We start from the raw sequence: 26072 nt of genomic DNA on the forward strand, positions 1-26072 counted from the left end.
TTGAACTTCAAAGTTTTTGGAAACTTGGGGTCTCTTATTCTTTTTGTAACATTGAATCATAAAAAAATTGGTTGAATTTTTTGAGAAAACTAAAAATATTTCCTTCAAAATTATCCCTACATTTTTTGGCAATAATGTAAATGACGCAGCCACGGCAGGAGGGTTCTCAAAGAGAACTGTCCGGACCGTGCAGCAAGATCAACTCAACAGAAACAACAACAATACTAGAGAAATGCCAGATCGAACTTTGATTAAATCATGAATTTAGTTACAACTGGCCGGCAACATCCGGTTGCAAACAGACCAACAGGCTTGAACACAAAACAAACAATCCAGAACCCAAGAGATGTTCAAATTCGATCTATATCTATCTGATCATCATCTACCATCTCTAACCACTCATCTAGGATCTATCACATCAATATATAGAATCGGGAACATATCTGGGTCGGCCAAGAAAGATCACCATCCCCAAGGCAGGAAAGTGTAATGTGCAAAATAGGTCGGCCCTAAGAAAGAAGAAAATCCTCCAGAAATGAGACGCGAACCAAAAGGAAGGTCGGCCAAGCGTATGGGAACATCGTATGAGGTGCCAATCGGCTCCGCAAGGTAAGGAAGCACCACCTAACTATTAAGGTTCAAACTAGTCTGGAAACTGAGAAATGCCAAACAATCCGGAAGCAAAATTATACCGGAAAAAGATCCAAACAAGTTGAGATCCAGGATCAAGGTACAAGATCATGTCTACAAGCTAAATCCAGCTCCGCACAAAAAATGAGCAACTCAGAGGGGTCCGGAGTGAAACACGGAAACTGAACTGAACAAGAAACAAAACAGAAAGCAAATATTTTTGGTTGAGGCAAGATTGCCAATGAACCAAGGATGCTCCTGCATCAGTAAAAATTGTAAATGAATGAAATATGACAGAAAATTTCCAGCCCAGCCCAAAAGACACCCTTAAAATCTAAAAAGTAGGATCTCCCATTTCCTTAGAAAAAATTCTAATTCACCCTAATACATAAGAGTATTTCTACATCTAACTAATAACATTACAATAATATCTCTATATAATTCCTAAGACTTGCAAGGTGCCTAAAATCTCAAAAATAAGGGCTTCTATTTTCCTGGACAAGATTCTAATTTATCCTAATAACATTAAAATGTTTCTACATCTAACTAATAACATTACAATAATATCTCAATATTGTTCCAAAGACTTGCAAGGTGTACAAGACACCTAGTCCTTTCATAAATAACAAGAAAACATGTTACCCTGACCTTTAGGACATGGGGTTTGCACATTCCCAGGGCAGCTTCAGAGGGTATAATATTCAGCTAAAAGAAACTGAGAGCCTGTTACATGTGCTTACTAAATTATTTGGATATTGAATTAATCTTTCTTTACCTCTACATTTCATATATAATCCGGGCAGGCAACTATGCTATAGTTTAGAGAATACTACCAGATTCCTTAATCATTTCACTATGTGGGTTCTTGCATCATTATAAAAAATATGGTTTAATATGAGACACACAGGAACCAGTATCAGAGGATTACCTGCGTCTTCCTGCGAGCATTTAAATGAAAATGTGGGCAGTCTGCAACGAAGTGAAGTTGTCACTGTACGCAATGCCTGTGCACGGTTCCATTTTACATCTGATTGTCTCCTTGTTATTGTGTTCTTCAAATTGAAAAGAGGATATGATTTTCCATTGTAAGTTCTGCAACATGTTCTAAAGCTCGCTAACTCCATAACAATTGATATGAAAAACCCAACTCGCAATAGATGTTTAAGTAGCTACACGGTTTAGATTGGGATGATTAACAACAATTTAACTATTTGGGTGTAATTAGCGAAGAAGGAAATATAGATTTCCTCTTCATGAGATGGTTGCAGACACTATCACAAATTTGAAAGAGATTGGTAATCGGGGACGGATAGAAAACAATTTGGTATGACACTGAGAATTAGGAGGATGGAAATATTAACATTATGTGGTTGATTTTCTTTTAACAATTGCACCCAGGTATCTGGAAGGGTGCTTTTTCAATAATTTATCATCTTGGCCTCACCTAGTTGCTATAGGTTACAATCGCACCCAGGTATCTGGAAGGGTGCTTTTTCAATAATTTATCATCTTGGCCTCACCTAGTTGCTATAGGTTATCTTTGATCCAGTACGTTGTAACAGTAAAATTTGCATCCCATGTTAATTCCCATTTCGTTTATTTTTGGGAATTTGAAAATTTAAAATTGTGATGAATCTTAAATGGCTCAACATTGAATTTGAGTGTTACAAAATCAATCTAAGATATAATCTTACACTTTATTGATTTCGTGATCCATCATTAGGATACTATATTCTTAGCTCTCTAGTATGATGATGGATGAGTGTGATCCGAAACGTCGATGCAAAAAAATGACTACACAATCTAAGATAAAAAAAAATGTAAACCTCAAAATAAAATGAAATATAAGAATACATATAATAACAAATATATGAAAATGTATACAATAAAATTTAAATACATAATGAGACTTAAAAATGACCAAATTTATGTCTTCGGACATGTAGTGTCCCGGTTAAAACATTTCGTTGGTGAAGCAGCCATCAAGGTTCAAACCCATGTTGGATCATTGTGCTCGCAAGCCTTGTGTATTTGTTGGGTCGTTGTGCTTGCGGGTTTGAACAAGTGAAGTGTGGGGATGAGGTCCCTCGGTTGTGGCCTCACCGGTTCATAGCTTCGGGTCAAAAGCGTTTCATGTGGAGCCAGAGGGCATGTCATGCCAACGTCGCCAGTCACGTTAAAAAGTTTACCACTAAATAAATTATAATGAATCATTTTAGTGATAAGCAGTATATAATTATTTTATTCTATTTTAAATTTATTTTATTAGTTTTATCAAATTTGATCATTTTTATGTTTGTTATGTATTTAAATTTTATTTAATTTATTGTATACATTTTCATATATTTATTATTATATGTATTCTTATATTTCATCTTTATCTTGAGGTTTACATTGTTTGTCTTAGGTTGATTTTGTGACACTCAAATTCAATCTTGAGCCATTTAAGATTCACCACAATTTTGGATTTTCAAATTCAAAAATGTGGTAATATTTTAATAACGTCATTGTCTTAGAGCTTTAGACTATGTGATCACAATACAATTTACTATCGAATTAACGATTCATTTAGCAAAATATTATGAAATAACTAAATGCTTGTATGGGAGGAGACCCTATAAGGAAGGAGCCTACAAAACACTTGATAGTGGAAAATAACCAAGAGTGTAGATAGGAGATAAAGGACATGTAGGATGGTCAGATTACTTTCACAAAGTGATCGAATATGATGAATATATAGCATGATAGTTTTTTTAACCCTTGAAGGTAATGTGGCTATTGTTAAATGGTTAAGGGTAGATGTCACTATCATGGCTATAATACAAGTGTCTAGCTTATCCATTGAAGGGGGAGATTATCCAAAACATCATGATGTGATTTCAACAAGGGTTGTATATACAAGACTGGAAGAGGATCCAATAGATACATCTAATCAGGACACTAATAAAATATCCCTTCCAAGAATGTGGACTAGTGTAGTTATTCACGTTATAAGGTATTTCACCTATGAAGGAAGGCTATCATTGGTATATTCTCACCATTTTAAGCTCTTAAGTCATGTGGGACATGGGAGATTGGTTAATGCACCTGACTATCTATTATTCCAATATGACTTGGGAGGCATTTTTAAAAGTCAAAGAGGGTTAAGCACATAAGCTTAGGACCTGGGGGTTGAAAATTAATTATTAAAGGTAAGATTGGGGGAAAATAAGAAAGTGGTAAACAACTAAGTGATTTTGAGCATAAAGTCCCAAGCTCCACTACTAAAGAGGATACTTCAGAGTATTAAGAAACCATAGAGTCTAAGTCCTTTGAAAGCAAGGAAGAAGAGTCTATAAAAACATCTCTTATAGCCAAAATGTGTGGCCAAAAATTGGCTCAAAAAAGAAACAACCCCATCTCAAACAAAGAAAAGTGAAAAGCATTCAAGGGTTAAAAAGAGTAAGAGAAAAGAGAAAATTATTGTAAAGGAGAAGAAGTAGAAAAATGTAAAAAATTCCCCTACTATTACGGACAAAAAAGGGGAAAGAAAGGTTTCCTTTAGAAAGGACAAAGATCCAAAAGAAAAACCTTTCCCTTCTCCTTTTGAGAAAAAGGCAAAAACCTCACCTAGCAAAGGGAAGAAATCAATTAATGAATTTGCAACTGAAAAAAAAGAAACAAAAGAACCATCTACAACTGTAGAGAAGATGTGGAAATATGAATCATCCCTTGTATCTGATAAGCAGAAAAAAGGCAACTCATTTTCCCAGTGATATAAAGCAAAGACTAGAGCTACAAAAGGATAAAGAAATTATATTAGTGTCCCGGTAATTGATAAAGCACCTCCTATTTTTCCTTCTTTTAAGTTCAATGAACAAGAGGAAACTCTTGTTGAAACCAAACCAAAGAAGAAAATTAAGCAACAAAAGACTCCTAGAAAAACTCTTAGGAAGACCCACATGATGAAATTAAAGGTAGGAACCAAAAAGGTCCAAACTAAAACTAAACAAGTGCTAGATATTGAGTCTGAAACTAGTAGTGAAAGAGGGCAATTGTTTAGGGAAATACCACCTTTAGGAGGGAATGACATCTCTTATGACATAAACATAGAATCCTTTGACAAACCTATACCACAATAGCCAAAGGGGGAAAAAGAAGCCTCAATTGAGATAGTGCAACAATAGGAAATGGGACAAGAAATGGAAATTCTTGCAACAAAAGTTCAAGATTTTGATTTAAGCAACATGACACTAACCTGGATAGATTGGTAGAAATGGCTATCAAATAATCTAAGAAAGATATTGAAAATTATAAAATATCCCATGTTACTAGCTTCCTCGTGCATGTCCTATATTATCCTGGCTTGTATTTGCACTACTAAGAATGTGGAGGAAGGTTCAACAACTACAATTGTAGTTGAAGAAGTGGGTAGAAGAAAATAAGCAGTTGCAACAAAAGCTTGAAAAAGAGATGCAAAATAACAATAAGGAGATTAACAAATTGAGGGGTAACATAGATACTATGAAAAATATGGTAACCCATATTGTCAATTGTAGACCACTAGCTATGGTGTACACTCACTTTTTAAGAGTGTGATTATTAAGTTTCTAATTTGTGCAAAAATATTATGATTTTACCCCTCTTTGGTGACTTCTAGATAATTTTTCAATATTTTTAGCTCATCTACCCCTAATTTACAAAATTCCCTATGTGAATGTTATCTTCGTAATCTTGTTGTCCCCTATGGTACCAATTGGAATCCCTTGTTGTACATTGGTGATTTGCAAGTAAGAGGATTCTATTCTTACGTTAAAAATTTAAGAAAACTAAGGTAAGAAAATTAGTAGTTATAGAGAGAGAAAAATCAAGTGTCTTGTCTCTAAGGGTCAAATCCAAGAATCTTGACATCTTCTATATTAAAGAATTTGGTCATCTTGATAAATATGCATGCTGCTTAACAACAAGTATTAAGAGCTAGGTGAGAAAGTTATGACATCTTTAACAAATTGGCACAAGCCACTCGTAGAAATGTGTTGGGATTTCTTATAGAAAGGTGATAGGAGCTTATTGATAAAATGAAGAGAGGGTTTCATTATAGTAAGAGTTAATAGATTAATATTAGTATTTTAAATGTAGAGATTCTTTTGTATATTGTATAAAATTAACTATATTAACATTTATCTATATGAGTTTATTTGATGGAGTAATTTAATTAAATAATTTTCTTGAAATAAGAAAGATAATTTTAATATTTTTTTAATAAATTAACATTATAGAAAATTTATATTTTATCTTATCATTATTTGACTTAAGATAATTAGCATGGTCTTTTTTATTTAAAACCATAAAGAAGATAAAACAAACATAAAGTAAAACCAAATAAACAAGGAAATAAAAAGAGGATAAATAAAAAGGAAGTTAAAGAAGAATAAAACACAGAAAATAAGAGAGGAATTAGGAGAATTATTGAAGGAATATTAAGATATATGTGAGAATAAAATGTGTGCCTTTTTTAAATTAAAAAACTAAATTGGTATGCCTTTTTTTAATTAACAAACTAAATTGTTATATTTTCTCATAACCTAAAGGATAATGATAAAAAAAAAAGTTAACCTCAAAAGTATGAAAGCGTGTTATTTTAATTTGCAATCAAACTCTTTCATGTTATTCTATAAATGAATTATTATACTTAATGCACTTTGTTTCATTTCCTATTGTAGTTATATTCATATCATAATAGTTGTAAATTTTCTTTTAAAAGTATGATGATTATTATTAAGTTTTTATAAATTGTAAGAAGTATTTTGTAAATAAATATCAAAATTTTGATAAATTGTAATAAGTTATTTGTAGATAAATTTTTTAAAATAACATTGATTCATTTTATAGTTTATTAATTTAATCGAATATCAACATTTCCATGTATTAAGTGCGATATCATAAAAATTCTATTAGGATAATTCAAACTTACTAGGTTTAAACTTAGTCCAAATATTTCATAAACAAAATATTGTAACAACATTAAATCCTTTACAAATCCATCACTTAAGGTGATATTTAAAATTTTATATTTTTAAATATCAACCTTTACAAATATGAGACGCATACTGTCTCACAGAAAAATCGTCAATGAATTCAAATTTTACAAAATAAAGAATACAAATTGAACAATATATAAAACTTATTTCTTCTTTTTGTATCTAATCTAAAAGAGATAGTCACCATGGTGCTTAACCACCAACTATGAAGATTGTTAGAACCACCTATCATGAAGCTTGTTAGGCTTCCTTGTCCTTCACCATGAAAAGTGAGCTCATCTCTTATGTAGAGACAATAAAAAAATGAAGCCATCTAAAATACAGAGATTCTCATATATACACACAAAGTAGAAATTGCAAAATATACAATACAAATTTATAGAACCTAACTTATAAAATAGTTATCAAGAACTCACATTTATATTTAAAACTTCAATCATGGAAAATCCTTTCACAAATGATCTAAGGGATGTCATTATCATTAGGTAAAAGTTTTTCACACCATGTTAAAGATCAAATGAATAAAAAATAATCAATACTTGTTGGTTATTCTTTAACAGACAAACAATAACCATAAAACCAACAATTAGTATTGGCATTATTACATACCCCATAATGGCTATTTAAACTTTGCAAAACAACTTTTATTATTCTATTTAACAATACCCTGAAGAACACAAATGAACACTGAGAGGGGGGCGAGGGGGTGAATCAGTGTATTATAAAAAAATCAATCTATGTGTGCAAATATTGAAACTGAAAAATCAATTAAGAACACACACACACAAATAAAACCACAACACTAGATTTACGAGGAAAACCCAATGTGGGAAAAACCTCGGTGAGAATAGTTGTTGGAGTCTACTGCTCCAATCCAACCTCACAATAAAATCACTGTTTACAAAAATTGTAGGCCATCAACCCAAAGAGCACCAACTCAAGGAGCACCAACCCCTAATTAGAGCACCTACTCAAGGAGCACCTCAAGGTTTACTTTAGTGGCGAATATTCACCAATGACGAATATTTCACGTCGGTGACCTGGAAATTGGCGAATATATTGTATTGATCAGGGGTGGCCATGTCGCCCGGACCTTATAAATATCCATCAAATGCATTGCCCAATCGCCCATTGTTCTATGTATTTAATTGTATCTCTATCAAGATTTCGCTAATAGAATCTACATTTTCCACATGCTAAATTCAATATTTTCGCCTACACTTTCTGAGGTTGTCTTAATAGATGGCCATAATTCGCCAATAGCCATATAAAGATTTATTGGCCAGGAGGACCCAATTCACCTGGAATTTTGCGGAAGCGTGTCTCAATTCACCCCAATTTTCGCCAACTCTATTATAATTGCCAATTAATTGGACGACCCATAATCGCCTCGAAAATTAGATAAGACGTGTTATAATTAAGTGTGATTTGCCAAATATTTGTATACCATATAAAATTCTCATCGAAATCGCCAAATAAGGATTGGTATAAATACAGTCAAAGATCATATTTATCTCTGCACAATTTGTTTGGTTCTGACCTCTCGATTTGAATCACTAGGAAAGTTTCAATCCAGGAACAACCATTGTTGCTGACTGCATTGGTGACTGCTAGTGACCTAAAGGTAAGTGGTCATATTTTTGAAGTGTTATAATATTATTCTGAATTCATCTCTATTTGTTTGCATTGTTGAGTTCATTCTGTATTTCTCTCAGGAACTTACCCAAAAATTTGAATTTGAAACGACTTTCTTGCACCCCCAAATCTGGATTCATCCCTTCCAAATTGCCCATAATCAACTTCGTGATACAACTATAAAAAATGGCAAAGGCCACAGTGGTACTAATATTCCTTATCTGACTAAATCCTCTGTCCAACTCCTACGGATACTCGACCATCTTTGCCTGACTTCCACCAATCTTATTCTCCAGACGATCCTCCCATTTTCTCATGATACCTCCAGTCTGAACTAGAGCATATCCTCTAGGGAAAACAACTATGGATGGTTGATGTTAACCAATCCCCTGCCTTGGAAGCGAAGATGAATCTCTACCCTCCACGACACCTATCTCCCTTAATTTCAATAGCTTCCTAAATGGGAAAACCCGTGGTTAAAATTGGTCTCTTTTTCAGTCTTTCTTTTATTAAAAACATTCATTTATTCATTTATTAAAACCTTTCATTCTTGACAGTGCTCATGCATGTCTCTAAGTCTATTTTGGGGACTTTTTTGAAGAAACCTGTGTCCTTCACAACTTGGTGCTGGAATAGAGCTTATGTCATCGATTAAAATTAATTAAGTATAGACTTAGAGTTAATTAAGTATATAATTTATAATTGTTAATTAATTATTAGACAATGCTCAAACTTGTCTCTATTTCGGCGACTTTTTGAAGAAACCTTTGTCTTTCAAAACTTCAAGCTAAAATAGAGCTTATGTCATTGATCTACGATCATCCAACAACCATTAAGTTGATTGATTAATTTAATATTTAAATCTAAGTAATGAATAAATTTATACTTTGTTTATTTCATTTTATTTGCATGTATTTTTGTTCTCTATTGGTTAATTGTTGAATTAGTTTGTAGATCTAGGGTTAGTGGTTGGATCTTTAGGGCTTACAAAAAGGTCAATATTTAGCATACATAGATGTGTGTACCTATTATGTGATAGTTACATATATATACATTTTTATACTATGATGTTATAGACGATTATGGATGTATTTATGATGCCTATATGTAATACTTTCAATCCATATTCTTGTGAATATGATGCTATGGATTATGACCTAACCTTTATGTTGAAAATGCCACAAGATTGAGAGGGGGGTGAATTAGTTTAAACCAAATCCTAAACTTCTTTAATCACAAGTACTTATCAATTATCATTAACAAATTAAACATCAATACAAGATGAAACAAAAAAATACAAACACATGAAAACCACAATTTTTACCTGAAAAATCTAGTGTGGGAAATGTTGGCATTACAGTAAGAAAGATTGTTTGCATTTCAATATCAGGAGATTGTTGATATTCAATAAGGATATTGAGAAGGTTGTTGAAGATTATTGATATAACTAAAGAAGGATGATAACTATCTTTATAACATTATTTTTTCATTGATGTCAAGAGATTGATTATCTGATTCAGATGATGTTGTCATATCTTGAGAAGATTGATTTGAAAAGAATTAAGATGTCAGTAAAAGACACAGACAGAATGTGATGAATAAAGGGAGGAATAAGTTATTCAATGGGCAACTATTACCGAGTTAGACAATGATGAGATCATGATGTTTAGATTGTTTTGATATCCTACATATGTTGTTGATTGTAAGGTTTATACTATACTATGTCACCGAGCAAAGAACCTAGTCGGTAAACCCTAAGGTTATCGATATCGGTTAATGAAGGTGGAATGTCTACCGAGTAAAGTTTAGTATTTATCGGGTTGCAACCGAGTTATGACAGTGCGCATGGGATGGATAAAAGCATTATTTAATGAAGGACAATGATTAGCTGGAGATGTATAAATGATTGGTATGCCATGCATGAAGTTTGTTAAGGATCTATGGCAAAGGAAAATCGGCAGGAAGATCTACAGCGTAGATTGAACCGCTATAACCTTGTGAAAGGTCCAAGAAAGGACTACAAGTCTTGAGGCAAGGTAAAACATTTTCAGATCGAAGGATACATTGAACTTGGTCAAGTTTGAAGATCTGATGGCTAAGATTGATCATGGGAAATGTGATCAAGGAGATTGAGCGGTTAGCAATTGTTTATAAATAAGGAATTGTTGATAAACAATGTATGCAGGCAAGTGTATGCACAAGGATGCTACATAGTGATTACCGAGCACAGAAGCTTGAAGACCTGTTTGAATAACAGAGTAGAAAGCCCAGCAGAGGGACAAGATAAGTCTTATGACTTGATTGTTTTGAGCAAATAAGAATCTACTTTAGCATTTTAGATGTAAAGTTGCAGATAGATTTTTATTACTGTTATTTTGTAAGTGACAGAAAATCTCTTAACCGAGTGGACTTAACAGTCTTATATGTAAACCCTCTAGCAAAGTAACATTCTAAATGAGTGTTTGAAATCCTTTGACAAGGTCACTTCTAACAAAGTGAAGATCCTAATAGATCTAAGGGAAATCCCTTAACTGGGTCACATCTAGCAATGTGTTTGTAATCTTTAACAGGATTTGCTTTTAACCGAGCATACTCTAGAAGAGTATATTTCTTAGTGGGTCCGAAATCCCACAATGGTTTTTCCCTATTTGGGTTTCCACGTTAAATCTGGTGTTATGAGTATTATGATGATTATGTGTTTATGAGTTTGCATGTTTAGCAGTTTTGGTTAAGTTGCTGAAGTATATGTTACCGAGGTTGAATTTGTTGTTTTTATGGAAGTTTAAGTTTATATGATTCACCCCCCCCTCTCATCTTGTTAGCTATTGGCATTTGTACTTACATCAAGTATCAGAACTATCAATTGGTATTAGAGCTTTGGACTCTTGAAGAAAATTTTAAAGGTACTTGAGGCAAAGATCCGAAGATATATAAAAGGGATGCATCGAAGCTGAACAAGTCAAGTTTCTCCACATGGCAGAAAAGGATGAAGCTGCATTTATCAGGAATTGGAGAATATGCAACATACGATCTGGAGAATGATTACATTGCACTGAGCACCAACCCTATGACCTTGAAAGAGATAAAGGCAAAGTAAGACCATATTCAAGCTATGATTGAAATTACATTAGCATTGATCGACTCAGAGTTTAATGATCTAGAAGGTTGTAATGATGCAAAAGCAATGTGGACTAAGCTCATATCTGTGTATGGAGGTGATGAACATGTTCAAAGAGAAAAAGTAGATAGTCTAAGAGGACAACTTGAATCCATGAGGATGAATGAAGGTGAGAACATAACCCAATACAGTACAAGACTAAAGGAGATTGTCAATCAAATTAAAGGAATGAGTGGAATTATTGAAGAAAAGGATATAACAAGTAAGTTGTTGAGAACCCTTCTACCAGCCTATGCTATTCAAGTCTCTGCAATCAATGAATTGAGGTCTGTACCTAGCATGCCAGTTTCTTTAGATGCTGCTATTGGTAAGCTACATGCATTTGAGTTAAGTAATTTTGATAACAGTGGGTCTTCGGTAAATAAAGTTGAATCTGCATTCAGTTCTTTTCATATTAGTGAATCTGATGATAGAATGAGTAAGTACTCTAAAGGAGATCACAGTGGAGCAAGTGAAAGATTTCGCAAGAACATGGAAGAAGTGCACAAGTTGTATGAGGAAATCAAGAAGCAAGAAGAATTTGAAGCATTATTAGCCAGAAGGTTACCGAGAGGAAAAGGTAAGTATAAAGGAAAGCTACCTTTAAAATGTTTTAATTGTGATAAGATAGGACATATGGCTTCTAACTGCCCTAACAAAGAATCTAGTGAAAAGAGAGAATACCGAGATAACAGGTAGAAAGACAACCAATACAGAGGACACTGAGATTTCAGAAGGAGAGATAGAAAGACATGTTTAATAGCTGATGAGGAATCCAACGATGACAAATCTAATGAAACTGATACTGAGGAAGTTGTTTATGTGGCTATTAAGGATGGATCTGATGAAGAAAGGTATGAAGAAAAAGCTCTAATATCTCACATAAATAATAATGATTCTTGGATTATAGATATTGGATGCTCACATCATATGACAGGTGATAAACACAAGTTTGTTAAATTAGAAGACTATGATGGAGGTTATGTAAGATTTGGTAATGATGCACCATGTCCGGTGAAAGGTAAAGGATCTATAACACTTCTTGACAATGCTAAATGTGATGATGTATACAAGGTTGAAGGTTTGAAATACAATTTGTTGAGTGTAGCACAGCTAAACAATACATGATACCGAATAGAATTTCAGAAAGGAATTCTCACAGTTCATGACAAGCATGGAAAGTTAACTGCTACCGGGACACAAACAAAAGGTAATACATTTCATCTTGACTCAACTAGGAACAAGTGTCTTTATGCAAAGGTAGATGATACCTGGTTATGGCATAAAAGGTTTTGTCATGAAAATTTTGATAATCTGATCAAAATAAGTAAGAAGCACCGAGTAAGAGGTCTACCGAGTCTTGAAAAACCAGATAATGCTATGTGTCGAGGATGCCAGATGGGTAAGATGACAAGATCAAGCTTTACAAGTAAGTCCTACACTTCAAAAGGAATTTTAGATCTAGTTCATACTAATCTTTGTGGTCCTATGAAAGTTCAAAGTTATTATGGTGACAAATATTTCATATTATTTGTGGATGATTACTCAAGGATGATGTCAGTCATGTTTTTAAAAGAAAAATCAGAAGCTTTTCAAATTTTTAAATGGTACAAGGCAAGAGTTGAAAATGAAATAGGAAGACAACTAAAATGTCTTAGATCTGATAGAGGAGGAGAATTCACTTCTGATGAATTTAACTTATACTGCAATGATCATGGTATAAAGAGGCAAGCATCTGCACTGAGAACACCTCCGCAAAATGGGATAGCCGAGAGAAGAAATAGATAAATTGTGGATTGTGCCAGAACCCTAATGATAGAAAAGAGGGTACCTCAAACATTTTGGAGAGAAGCAATCGGCACTGCAGTCTATACCCTGAACTGAGTTCAATTGAAGAAAGGAACTATGAAGACACCTTATGAGATATAGTATGACAAGAAACCTAATGTAAGTTATTTTAAAATCTTTGAAAGTAGATGCTATGTTCATAAAGATGACAGAAATGGAAAATTTGATCAGAAAAGTGAAGAAGGAACATTTCTTGGTTATTCTTCTAGAAGTAAAGCATTTAAATGTCTGATCAAATCATCTAACAAAATAGTAGAAAGTGCAAATGTGAAAATTGATGAATTTGCATAAAGAAATGATGAAGGAAATTCCAAAGAACCATAAGATTATGAAGAATTTGTTTATGTTCAACCGAGAAGTCCTACCGAGAAAGCTGATGAAGAAAATGAAGATAATGTCTAGTTACCGAGTGATGAAGAAGATCATACAAAACCTACCGAACCTATATTAGCCAAATATGTCAGAAGACATCATGCAGAAAGTCAAATCAAGAAGAATGACACATGGACATTGATCCCAAGACCGAAGAACAAAAATGTAATCGGTACTAAGTGGATTTTCAGAAACAAGCTAAATGAGAAAGGTGAAGTCATTCGCAACAAAGCAAGACTAGTTTGCAAAGGTTATGCTCAGGAAGAAGGGATAGATTATGGTGAGACTTTTGCACTTGTGGCTAGACTTGAGGGAGTAAGAACATTGTTGGCATATGCTGCTTTCAAAAATTTCAAGGTATATCAAATGGATGTCAAATCTACATTTTTGAATGGTATACTAGAAGAAGAAGTTTACATTGAACAACCTGAAGGATTTGTTGAAGACAAGAGTAAAGATTAGGTATGCAAACTGAACAAAGCTTTATATGGTTTGAAACAAGCACCTAGAGCATGGTATGAAAGATTGCACTCTTATTTAATCAAGATTGGTTTTATAAGGACAAGTGAAAACAACAATATGTACATGAAGAAAGATGAGGATAATGGAATACTGACCTCAGCCATATTTGTTGATGATATCATATTTTGTGGTAATGACTCCTTATGCAAAAACTTTGGAAATGAAATGTGCAAAGAATTTGAGATGTCACTAATCAGTGAGATAAAGTACTTTATAGGTTTACAGATATTGCAAATGAAAGATGAGATTTTCATTACTCAATCCAAGTACATAAAGGAAATCTTGAAGAAATTTGGAATGGAGGATTCTAAACCAGTAAGTACTCCTATGACTACTAACTATAAATTATCAAAGAATGATGAATCTGCATCTGTTGATGAGACACTTTACCGATCTATGATTGGAAAATTGCAATATGTTGTGCATAGTAGACCAGATATAGCACATGCAGTAGGTATTGTAGCAAGATTCTCTGCAGATCCCAAGGAGACACATATGACAACAATTAAGAGAATTTTCAGATACCTGAGAGGCACTGAAGATTATGGCTTAGTATATGAAAAGAAAAATGATTTTGATTTAAAAGTTTATACTGATGTTGATTGGGCAGGAAACATAAATGACAGGAAAAGCACAAGTGGTGGAGCTTTCTTTTTGGGAGAAAGGCTAGTGAGTTGGCTTAGCAAGAAATAAGGATGTATCTCATAGTCAACAACAGAAGCTGAATACATTGCTGCAACATTGAATTGTACCAATATAGCATGGATCAAACAACTATTGGAAGGTATAAATGAGAAAGTTACCAAGCCAGTAACTATATTCTGTGATAATACTAGTGCCATTAACATTTCAAAGAATCCAATGATGCACTCTAAAACAAAGCATATATCTATAAAGTATCGCTATCTCAGAGAAGAAGTTCAAGAGAAGAAAGTTGTGCTGGAATATATCAGTTCAAAGGAGCAATTACCAGATATCTTCACAAAGCCATTGCCAAGGGACACTTTTGAGTATCTCAGAAGCAAGTTAAGGGTCCTACCCCTATCTTCTACTCACTGATCGAGTTCGGTGAAAGCATCAATTTGATGAATCTACAGAATATTATGCATGGATTGATGCTGATTTACGCACTTTAGGAGGTCACCTAAAGTTGTGCAGGATAAAGTGAATAGAACCAGTTACTCTAACCGAGACTGAGATGCTACACAACAAGGCAAATCACTTCACAAGAGGAAGAAATCATGATTTAGTTCTTTTACTTTTTGACATTGTTGTCAAAGGGGGAGAAGACTAAATGGTTTGGCTGGAAGACTAAATGGTTAAATGGTTGACTGTATGGTAAAGCCTTGAATGATGATTAACAGAAGACTAATGATAGGGGGAGAAGATAAAAATGGAGAAGACTAAACACAAATCAACAGCTCAAAAGCCTAATGGAAAGGAAGAAGACTTCATGCACGACATACCAATCATTTAACCATGGTGAGAATCACACTCACAATATAAATATAATAAAAATTAAAATTAATGACTTTCATATTTTACCTCGTCATGTACTTCCTTTGATATCAATGGTCTAGATCTCTGCACGACTACGCATTTAGATCAAGATGCTCTTTCACCTTAACTCCGTAGCCCCGTTGCACACATGGCACATGGGCCCTATTGATGCCAGACTCTTCTTAAGTGGGCCAATAAGATCATGCATGTTGGAGGTCAAAGGACACATCAGAAAGGTTTGGCCCAATCTATCCTTCTTGTTAATTAAGTATACAATTTATAATAGTTAATTAGACAATGCTTAGACCTATCTCTATTCCGGGGACTTTTTAAAGAAAGATTTGTCCTTCAAAACTTCGGGCTAAAATAGAGCTTATGTCATTGATTTGTGATCATCCAACGGTCATTCAATTGATTGATTGATTAATTACAAACTTACAGTTAACTAGCACTTGCAGCTCATTGTATGGATAGCCGAAAGAAAATTAAAGATAAAATTTAATGTAGTTTAGTATTACAAGTGAATAAATTATTCTAGTATTTAAATCCAAGTAATGAATAAATTTAAAATCAAAAAGTGCCTCATTCGCACTTATAGAGGTGGAATTAATGTTGAATCAGGCAGATTGATTGTAGAACAAAGCTCAGACAACACATTGATGGCAAAGCATGGGGATTAGAATTTGAAGAGGATGTAGGCAATGTGAAGAGGGCCTTGCAAACTTTAATTGCTACAAAATACCTAGGAGGGATGGATTCGATTTGGGAGTGGGTTGTTCCAAGAGTGGATTTCATCATTTCTGAAGGGTCGGTGGAGATTGCAAACCCACTACCCTTTGTTCACTGGCAAGATGATGAGTTGAAGCCGAGATACCGAGAGCTCACAAGAAGAGGATGGGAGGTAGGTATTAGGGTTTGTTTCAGAGTTGGCTTCAGTGGTGGCAGGTATAGATAGATGGATTGGATGGAGGTTATTTGGTGACTCCAATATTTTTGTAATCTTTTTTGAAGGTTTAAATCAATAAAATATCATATTACCTATTGGTAGGTCCATAAAAGTGACAATCTGATAAACCCTAATAGTAAATAGTTGTGCAAGGCCAACACCCATTATAATATATTCTAGCTCCCCCAAAATAATGAAAGATTCACCAAAATAAATCATTTGAACATTTTTTTTTGATAAGTGAATAGCTAGGTAGGGCTAGCACCCATTATATTAAGATTTGAAAAAAAGATATAGCTTGTAGCCAAAAATACATTCCTGGTATCATTTTCAATTATCACCCATAACAACCCATAACCTACAATACAAAATTCAAGCATCAAAATTGAACGAAGTATCTGCACCATACTTCGAGGCTAGGAGACATTCCTAGTTTGCCTTGCCACCTCCACAACTTCATGTTTTTCCCTGACTTTCTTGGCTTGTAAGATGAGCGGGCAATCCTATCTGTAGTTAGCATGAGCTTTGCTTGCTGCAATTTCCTCCACACCGCGTCTGTCATCCTCAATCCATTCCTCTCTGCTCCCCAACTCCAACGCCCCTACAATCTCACCCGTGTCCTCCTCATCAATTTCATCTTCATCTACCAACCCTTCAGTGGTCAGCTAGTCCCAATGCCATTCGTCCTCCTCAGATTCCTTGATTTTGGCTACATACATGAGGAAATTGATACTGCATAGTTTATCACTCCTTCGTGCCTGCAACAACTGTGCATATTGTGTTTGCACAATCAAAAAGTTAAAAACCCTTCCAATGTAATATTTTTTTGGGAGGGGAATGAGGATGTTCTCATCCACATTGTCGATGACCGCATCAATGTCGCACAAATATGCATGCTCGAACATCATCTGGGTGAGTTTTTTTGCCCACTCCTTGGAAACCCTGACATATAACAACATGGCAAGAAAAAAGGTCGGAATGTCCGAACTGACCCTATGCCTATGATACGCCATCAAAAACTCCAACCCTAGCATTGTCTTGACTGCATGCATTATGTATCGGTGGCCATTCACTAAGACCCTTGTGAGATTTTTCCAAGATCAAGAGGCAATGGAAAGCACAAATAAGAGAGACAAAATATATGATAGAAATAAACTGTATTCTATCAAGATGAAAATATTGATCAACTGGATCATCAATTGTTCAATTACATACAATGAAATAGAGTCTGCTTATATAGGCAAGGCTATGGATATGTGAGCACACAAACATGACATGTGGCTCAATAAGAAACAAGGGTAGGTAGGAAATAGGTGTGGGTAGGTAGGAGAAATAATATAATAGTCCACATGAGGTGGATCACCAACTGAATGTGGAGTGTAACAACAAGATCAACACCATAAAATGTGGAAATTCTCCTACACACACTATTCCAATGTGGCACAAACACCCAAGTGTCTCATACCCAAACTACTATGAAATGCATTTCCTAAGTAAACTTAAGTAAGGTGTAATAATAGCCAAGATGAATAACTATTTACACCAACACCCCCCCTTAAGTGCAACTTAGGGGAATGCACTTAAGTCTACAACGCAAATAAGCAATGCAAGATAGGTCTCGGCTATGAGGCCATGTTAGGTACCCATATACAAATGCAAATGCATGAAAACCAATGCAAGGAAATCTCTCACAAAGCGGGGAAAGAGAGAAAAACCCAATGGGAAAAAACCCTCCCCCAAAAGAGAGATGAAAACTAGATACAAAGAACTCTCATAGAAGTATGTGAAGGACAAAACCCATGTGAGGAAAAAGTACTCCCATATGAGAGAACAACAAGAAGAAGAGAGACTAGGAAGCCCCCCCTCAATGTGGAATCCGCACCAATGATAGAAGCTCGAAGATGAATGAAGAAAATGCTCCATGAATGTCGAACCACGTTCCTCCCCTTAGGAAGAAACAAAACCAAAGGTGTATCCATAAAGTCTCCCCAATCATGAAGGGAAGATGTATGGAAAAAACTCATGATGAAAGGAATCTCTGAAAACTGCTCAAGTGTCCCCATGTTGATGCTAAAAGATACCCCCTCCAAAGGTGGTAAACTATGCCACACTGCTGAAAAGGGCACTCCAAGATCTAGTGGAGATGAATGTAGAACAATATCCAAAGACTCACATGTCTCCTCAAAAGATAAAGAGACCTCCTCCAACTGTTGTACATAAGTATCCACAAACATGTCAACCTTGAAAGAATGATCATGTAGAGAATGAACAAGAGGATCAGAGTGTGCCCTCGCAACAATCAAAGAAGGATCATCTTCATCAAAGAGAAGATGAATGTCATCAATGATGTCTCCCAAATCTGCAATGTAGGATTCCACAAACAAACCTGCAATGTTTATCAAGTAATCATCCCATGAATCTGAAGTTGGAAGACATGAAATATCCTGCTGCATTGAATCATAAGAAGGCAAAACTGTCGCACTAGCTACATCATCAGGTGCAATAGGTGGTGTGATATCAATAGAAGGAGATGAAATGCAAGGCTCAAGAACGGGGTCACATGTGAGAATCCCCAAGTTCAAATGCCCAAAGTTCTCCTCAAAGTTTGAATCATCAACATAGGAAGAACCAACCTTATCAATAGGACCAAAATCTGAAAAAGAGTACAACCGAGATGCATGATCAACTACCCCAGTTGCAATGATAGCTCCACTCTCCAAGTCTCTAATGATAACTGAATCAGGTGTGAACTCCACAATTTTCCTAGTTGCCCCATGTGTGATTTGATAGATGGAAAGAAGATTATTTGTCAAGTGGGGTACACACAACACATCATTGAAGGAGTTATCCCCAATGGCAATAGATCCTTTCCCCATCACATCCATGTATGTATGAATTCCCATCAAAATCCGTGGCATGTGGCGAGGCTCAAATGTAGAAAATATAGAGTGCGAAGATGCCATATGATGAGAAGCCCCTAAATCTAGAAGCCATCTCCCTGAATCATGACTTGTAGTAGCACAAAGAGCTTGTCTCTTTCCTTTATCTATCCCAAAAGAGCGATTCTTTCCCTTATCCTTGAAAGAAGAAGCCAATATAGACATTCTAGAAGGTAGGTTGATTCTATTCTTCTCAAGAAGATTCTTCAACTCATCAATATCCTTCTTATAACAATGATGTTCATCATGTCCTGACTTCCTGCAATATCCACAAAAAAGATTGTCCTTATATGATTTCCTCTTAGGTGAGAATGGTGAATCACCTTGTTGTGGAGAGGAAGATTGTGCTCCATCTTGTTGTGGTTTAGACTTAGGTTTCTTTTGATTCTTGCCTTTTCCTTGATTACTTTGATTCCCTTTGTTAGCCACCAAAGCTTGTGACTTTGAAGATTTGAGAATCCCCATCGTGGTCAACTTAGATTGCTCAAGTATCAACATCTCCATGAATGAATCAAATGAGGGAGAAGTGTATGAGTAACCTTGAGCTAACCTATGGGTGTGAAAGCTAGATACAAAGGCTACATACTCTGAAGGAAGCTTGTCCAACAAGTTATAAACTAATTGAGTATCCTTTTTGTCAATTCCACAATCCTTTAGCTTTGCTCTTAACTCAGTTGCTTTTGTGACATAATCTTGGATTGTATCAAAATCCTTGGGATCCAAAGTTGTGAGTTCACTATCAAGCTTGTAGCCCTTAATCTCATCAACTTGACCATACAATTTCTTAAAAATATCCCAAGCCTCTTTAATTTTTTTACACTTATCAATGTGAAAAATGAGGTCATCTGATACATACTTTCTAAGTGTCCAAGTGCCATAGCATTCTTAGTAAGCCATTCAATTTGAGCATTAGGATCAACCTTAGGATCAAGTGGTGTTGTAATAGTTTAATTTACATAATGAATGAGTCCTTTTTCCATTAGCTTACTCCATGCCTTAATTTTCCATGATGCATAATTATGAGGAGTTAAAAGTGGAAATTTAGGAGAACCCATAGCACTAAAAAGAAAAAACACAAGATAGAGAGAGACATAATCACACAAGACACCCCCCCAAAATATTCAATCAAGAAATCCCCCCAAAATGGTGATTTTGGCACTTTATACTTAGTGCGTATACAATGGGCCACTTGCAAAACAAGGCAAAGTGGACTTTTGATTTCAATTTACAACTTCTCAAAATGAGATCTAAGAGACTTCAACAAATACTGCTAGTGATCTAAACTGAGATCCAAGCAAAATGCAAGTACCAAATATGCCAAAAATGGCAATACTGAAAGTACAATTTCTACTTAAAATCACTACAAACAGATGGCAGATTATGAGAGTAGATGAAAAAATATGCACTTTCAAAAAAAATGGCACCTAAAAAGGAGTCCATATGAGCCCAAATGAAGCCTCCAAAGTTGTAAAAATTGGGATTTCACAATTTCCAAAAAACCTATATCCAAAAATCAGAACACTCCTGCACCACTGTATAGATCACGCAATTCTACCCCAAAACAAAAAAAATTGCTCAAAAAAACGAGTCCAGATGAGTGAGATATTGCTATTTGAAAAATGCCTGCAAAATTATAATTTATGGAAAATTTCCGCCACAGCGTCAAACTTCAAATACCTCTAGATTTGGCCTCTGAAGTCTGATTTTGATGAAACAAAAGGCAAAACTGACTTTCTTGGACCTCCTAAATCCAATGTCAACCTCATATTTGACCCATCAAGCTTCAATAATAACCTTCAATAGAAAACTCCAAAATACACAACCCCAAATAACATCAAATTTCTCTCAATTAGCAAACCAATGACACTCTAATGGCTCTGATACCATGTGAGATTTTGCCAAGATCAAGAGGCAATGGAAAGCACAAATAAGAGTGACAAAATATATGATAGAAATAAACTGTATTCTATCAAGATGAAAATACTGATCAACTAGATCATCAATTGTTCAATTACATACAATGAAATAGAGTCTGCTTATATAGGCAAGGCTATATGGATATGTGAGCACACAAACATGACATGTGGCTCAATAAGAAATAAGGGTAGGTAGGAAATAGGTGTGGGTAGGTAAGAGAAATAATATAATAGTCCACATGAGGTGGATCACCCACTGAATGTGAAGTGTAACAACAAGATCAACACCATAAAAGGTGGAAATTATTCTACACACACTATCCCAATGTGGCACAAACACCCAAGTGTCTCATACCCAAACTACTATGAAATGCATGTACATAAGTAAACTTAAGTAAGGTGTAATAATATCCAAGATGAATAATTATTTACACCAACAGCCCTCCCTAACCGTTTATCTGTGACTTCACCTACAAATGTTGTTTGTGGTTTCGTTGCCCTAAGCATAATTGGCGTATCCATCACCCCCACCTCAGTGTTTCCAACTCGAACATGTAATGTGAAAATATGGTAATACCCTAATGCCCAATTTAAAGGCATTTGATCAGCTTCAGCATAAATGTCTCATTAAATGCATACTTACCATAAGTTGCCTTGCGCGATATATATTAATAGTATATTTATTTATTTTTTCTCCTTTTTGATACAAGTACACAAACCTACAAATAAAATTTCACTTTCACAAGAGATTTGCAAAGACAAATAACAAAACCATTGATATTATTATTCATGTGAGATCAAGAAGTACATTCTACAGACTATATCTGTAGTAATTGTCATGACAGACCATAAAATAATTAATATTACTGAAGGAGTATATACATTCTTCACTATGGAAGACTCCACATTCTAACTTAGACACTACTACTATACCCTTTTCCAAAGAGACCAAGATTCCCTCCAAAAAATTCTCTTAATTACGGCCTTGGAATTCCTTTTATAAGAATAAGGAATGCAACAAGCTTCAAGCTGTATACAACTGCCATGTTCTCATTTGACATATGTTTGTTTTATACGCACGGAAACGATATATTCCCAATATGAAACCTAAAATAGAACATGATAACTTATCAAACCATATGACTAAAACTATTATGAAACTATCATGGACCACGGTGAGGAATAAAATAATGTTGAAATTCAACTGCTTGAGTCGTGCCACCATCGCATTGCTGATAACTTTATGGATGCAATATTCTAACTTTAAAAACTAGAGGAGTAGTTTTACAGATGCAAGATTATAGCTATAAAAACTAGTGGATGAGCTCCACAAAAACTCCTAGATAAGCTCCAGAGATGGATATTGTAATCAGAATAGGGGTCCGACTTTAGTTATCAATTTTAATTTAACAGGCTCTTTGTTAGAGCTGACTCTTCCATGTCCTCATTGTTCTCCTCCCTGCTCCCTCTCACTCTTAGGCTTCAGGAGACGAGGGGTAAACTGTAGGTAGCCATGGAAAGGCCATCTCCAGCTGCAGATGGCCTTTGAAAATCCCTTTAGCTACCTCCTCCGATTTGAAAATCCCTTTAGCTACAACGCAATCTATTGTGTTGCTATAAACACAACCTTCATGAAATATTCTCTACCCAGTGTCATTAAACCTATATCTTATGAACACATAGGAAACATCTACATATGGGCATACCATTTCTGATACTGTTCTTGAACAAGTGTAGAGGGAAATATTTATAATGCTCCTTGATCAACTCAATTACTACCGATTTATGAAAAACCTCGAAGCTCTAAATTTAGAAGTTCTAAATATTCCTTTTCACCTTTTTGTCTTTCCAAAGAATCTGAACTCTTCATGCTAGCATGCAACTCTTCATGCTAGCATGCAACTCTTCATGCCACCTAATGAAAGGATCAAAACTCATTAGTTTGCTATAATCATTTAACCGTCAATTCAATATTTTCTTCAAGAACAAGCTAACATCCGTACCCATGCAACTCTTCAGCAAAATGACAAGCATAAAGACCTCTAACTGGAGGAGTATTTTATATGCGAAAAGATCACTTAGAATCTGAGATGAAGATTTCATACATGCTAAAAAGTACATTTCTAATTCCAATGGATATTTTGTACACTTTATATATGGGTTATTTTCCAAAAAAAATGAGAAAGATGCACCTTAATTATTCTACATTTAATTGGACCTTAATTTTGATGTGAAAGGCACGTCTTAATTATTCTACATTTAATTGGACTTTGATTGTGAAGCTTGCAGTTGCACTCGAGCCTTTTAATAACCCTCTAGTTATCTTTGGCTATTTTAATAACCCTCTGGCTACAAGGTAAGTCATTAATTTTCTTTACTTCATGGCATCTGCAAACCTTCAGCCATATCTCCTTATGCCAGAATTTAGCTGCACCTTCTATGCACTTCATTTTAAAACCTTTGCAAGAAAAACAACACTTCCTAAAAACCTATCTCTAGAAAATGTCTATCTTCTACATTTTAAAATGCAACATGTGAATGATATAACTCCTATCTTCTACATTCTGAAATGCTACATGCAAATAATGACCCTATTTCTCGATTTGTGAAGTGGCAGCAATTGACTGTTAGGTCTATACTTTGGATTATTCCATAAACTATATTAATATGTGTGAGATGTATTTTTCTCTCATTCCACAAGAAAGCTTTCATTCCAATAGTCCTAACACCTGTACATGACTCACAAACCTCAACACAGATTAATACTAGTAGCTTCTCATTGAATATTAAATATGTGCTATCCTCCGTATTTTTCTTCCTCTAATACACGCAGTGTTTTGATTTTTCTATGCAAAAGGATAGCAGAGAATCCTCGATCAAGATTTCATGCATGCCAAAAAATGGCTTTCTAAAAGATTTCATATGGATATGCATGACACTTACAGCTAAAATGTAATGTTTGCTATATTAGTTTTTTTCTCCAATTAGTAATGGAAGATTAGCCTTAATTATTATTTTCCCCCAAAAATAATGAATGATTCACCTTAATTTTTCCACATTTTCGATGCAATATGAACAAAATCGCCAATGTAATTAGTATTTTTCCCCAAAAATAATGAAATATTCGTCGTCTTCATTTTTCAAAAAATTTCATGCAAAAGAAAAAGATTTGCCAATAAAGTTAATATTTTTTCCCAAAAAGAATGAAAAATTCGCCTTAATTTTCGTACAATTCTTACGCAACTAAGAAAAATTCGCCAACAAAATTTAATATTTTCCCCTTATTTAAAAAAAAAATCGCCAAAAAAAATAATATTTTTCCCTAAAATATTGAAAGATTTGCCGGGATTTTACACCTTTACCCAAGGGGGGGGTTTCTTAAAGTTACCCCTGGAGCACCTACCTCTTCCCTGAGCCCCCACTCAGAGAAATGCAATAATATTAAGTTTTACAATGAAATGATAAAACCTTGTTACAAATGTATTTTGTAACGCTTACAAATTTCTCACACATGAGAATGATTTTTTCTGCTTGCTAGTGTTCTTCCTCTATTTGATTGTCTTCTTCTCTTTGCCTTTGTTTCTCTCTGTCTCTCCTTCACCTTGTTGAATATTCTCACTTCTCTGTTCTCTGTCTTTCTGCTTCTGTAGCTTCTTTTGCTTCTCTTGGTGGCAACTTACCCTCCTCCACACACCTCTCACAATAGACACAATGAAAAATTTATTTCCACCTCTACTTCTATCTCGACAACCACACCTACCATTGTCAAATCTCATTAAACCTGTTGCATGATTCAATTGGCTATGTACACCTAAGATTTTCCCTCCAAATCTAAAATCCAAATAATTTATTCAATTATGTTGTCATGAAGATTTCTACTGCAAGAGACTTTATTCTATATCCTAAATATGTTCTCAGATTGGCTGCCTAGGTATTAAATGCATCCTTTATGTCTTTAGATCATTCTTTGTACTTAGATTACTAAGTCTAATAATCTTCCTCTGCCCGAAGAGACTGGTATTCTTCCTCGAGCCACACAAATAGCATGCAATGTGGTCACCATTAATGCATTCTCCATCCTCTTATTCTGATCGATTCAATCACAACTACTTCCGTTAAACGAATCTTTAGTTGGTAGTCAACAACAAACTCTGGAAACAGATGAATCAGATTCTCATTCCCCTGTGTGCACTCAACAAGCACCACGTCATCAAAATGACATTCAAATTAGTCAATTAAACCTTGGTCAACTGCCACATTGATTGTCGTCTTTACTAGCATGTAAACTGTGTCACACAATCTTCACATTTGACATTCTAGTTGCTTGATTAGCATAGGTCAATCACAGTCAACCTGTCATGTGAACTATTGGGCTACACAGAACCATCGAACTCCATATTGTAACTAACTTTCTTGTTATATCTACAAGATGGTTGGAGCCACTAACTTCTTTCTCTTCATTGGACTATATCATCATTCTCAAACCCCCTTTTACTCGTGTGGGTTGGCAGGATGCGCCATTTTCAATTTGTCTTGCCCTACGAGAGTTTCATCCTCTGGTCATTGGCATCATGGGATAGCTAGGGA

General features: G+C 34.8%; 1 protein-coding gene across 4 annotated transcripts in view; it reads right to left on the bottom strand.

The window, feature by feature from the left end:
- Nucleotides 1-2124, bottom strand: part of LOC131063705 (shikimate kinase 2, chloroplastic) — a 176233-nt gene extending 174109 nt beyond the window's left edge. For all 4 annotated transcript variants that reach the window (XR_009111119.2, XM_057997599.2, XM_057997600.2 and 1 more), the window contains exon 1: nt 1559-2124. Coding sequence is in view for 3 of the 4 variants with exons in the window: in XM_057997599.2 (XP_057853582.2) it covers nt 1559-1754 (196 nt within the window). In the remaining variant the exon portion in view is untranslated. The remainder of the gene's footprint in view (nt 1-1558) is intronic.
- Between the last annotated feature and the right edge of the window lie 23948 nt (nt 2125-26072).

The sequence above is a fragment of the Cryptomeria japonica genome, chromosome 9, assembly GCF_030272615.1.
Source record: "Cryptomeria japonica chromosome 9, Sugi_1.0, whole genome shotgun sequence".
In the NCBI taxonomy this organism is placed as follows: domain Eukaryota; kingdom Viridiplantae; phylum Streptophyta; class Pinopsida; order Cupressales; family Cupressaceae; genus Cryptomeria; species Cryptomeria japonica.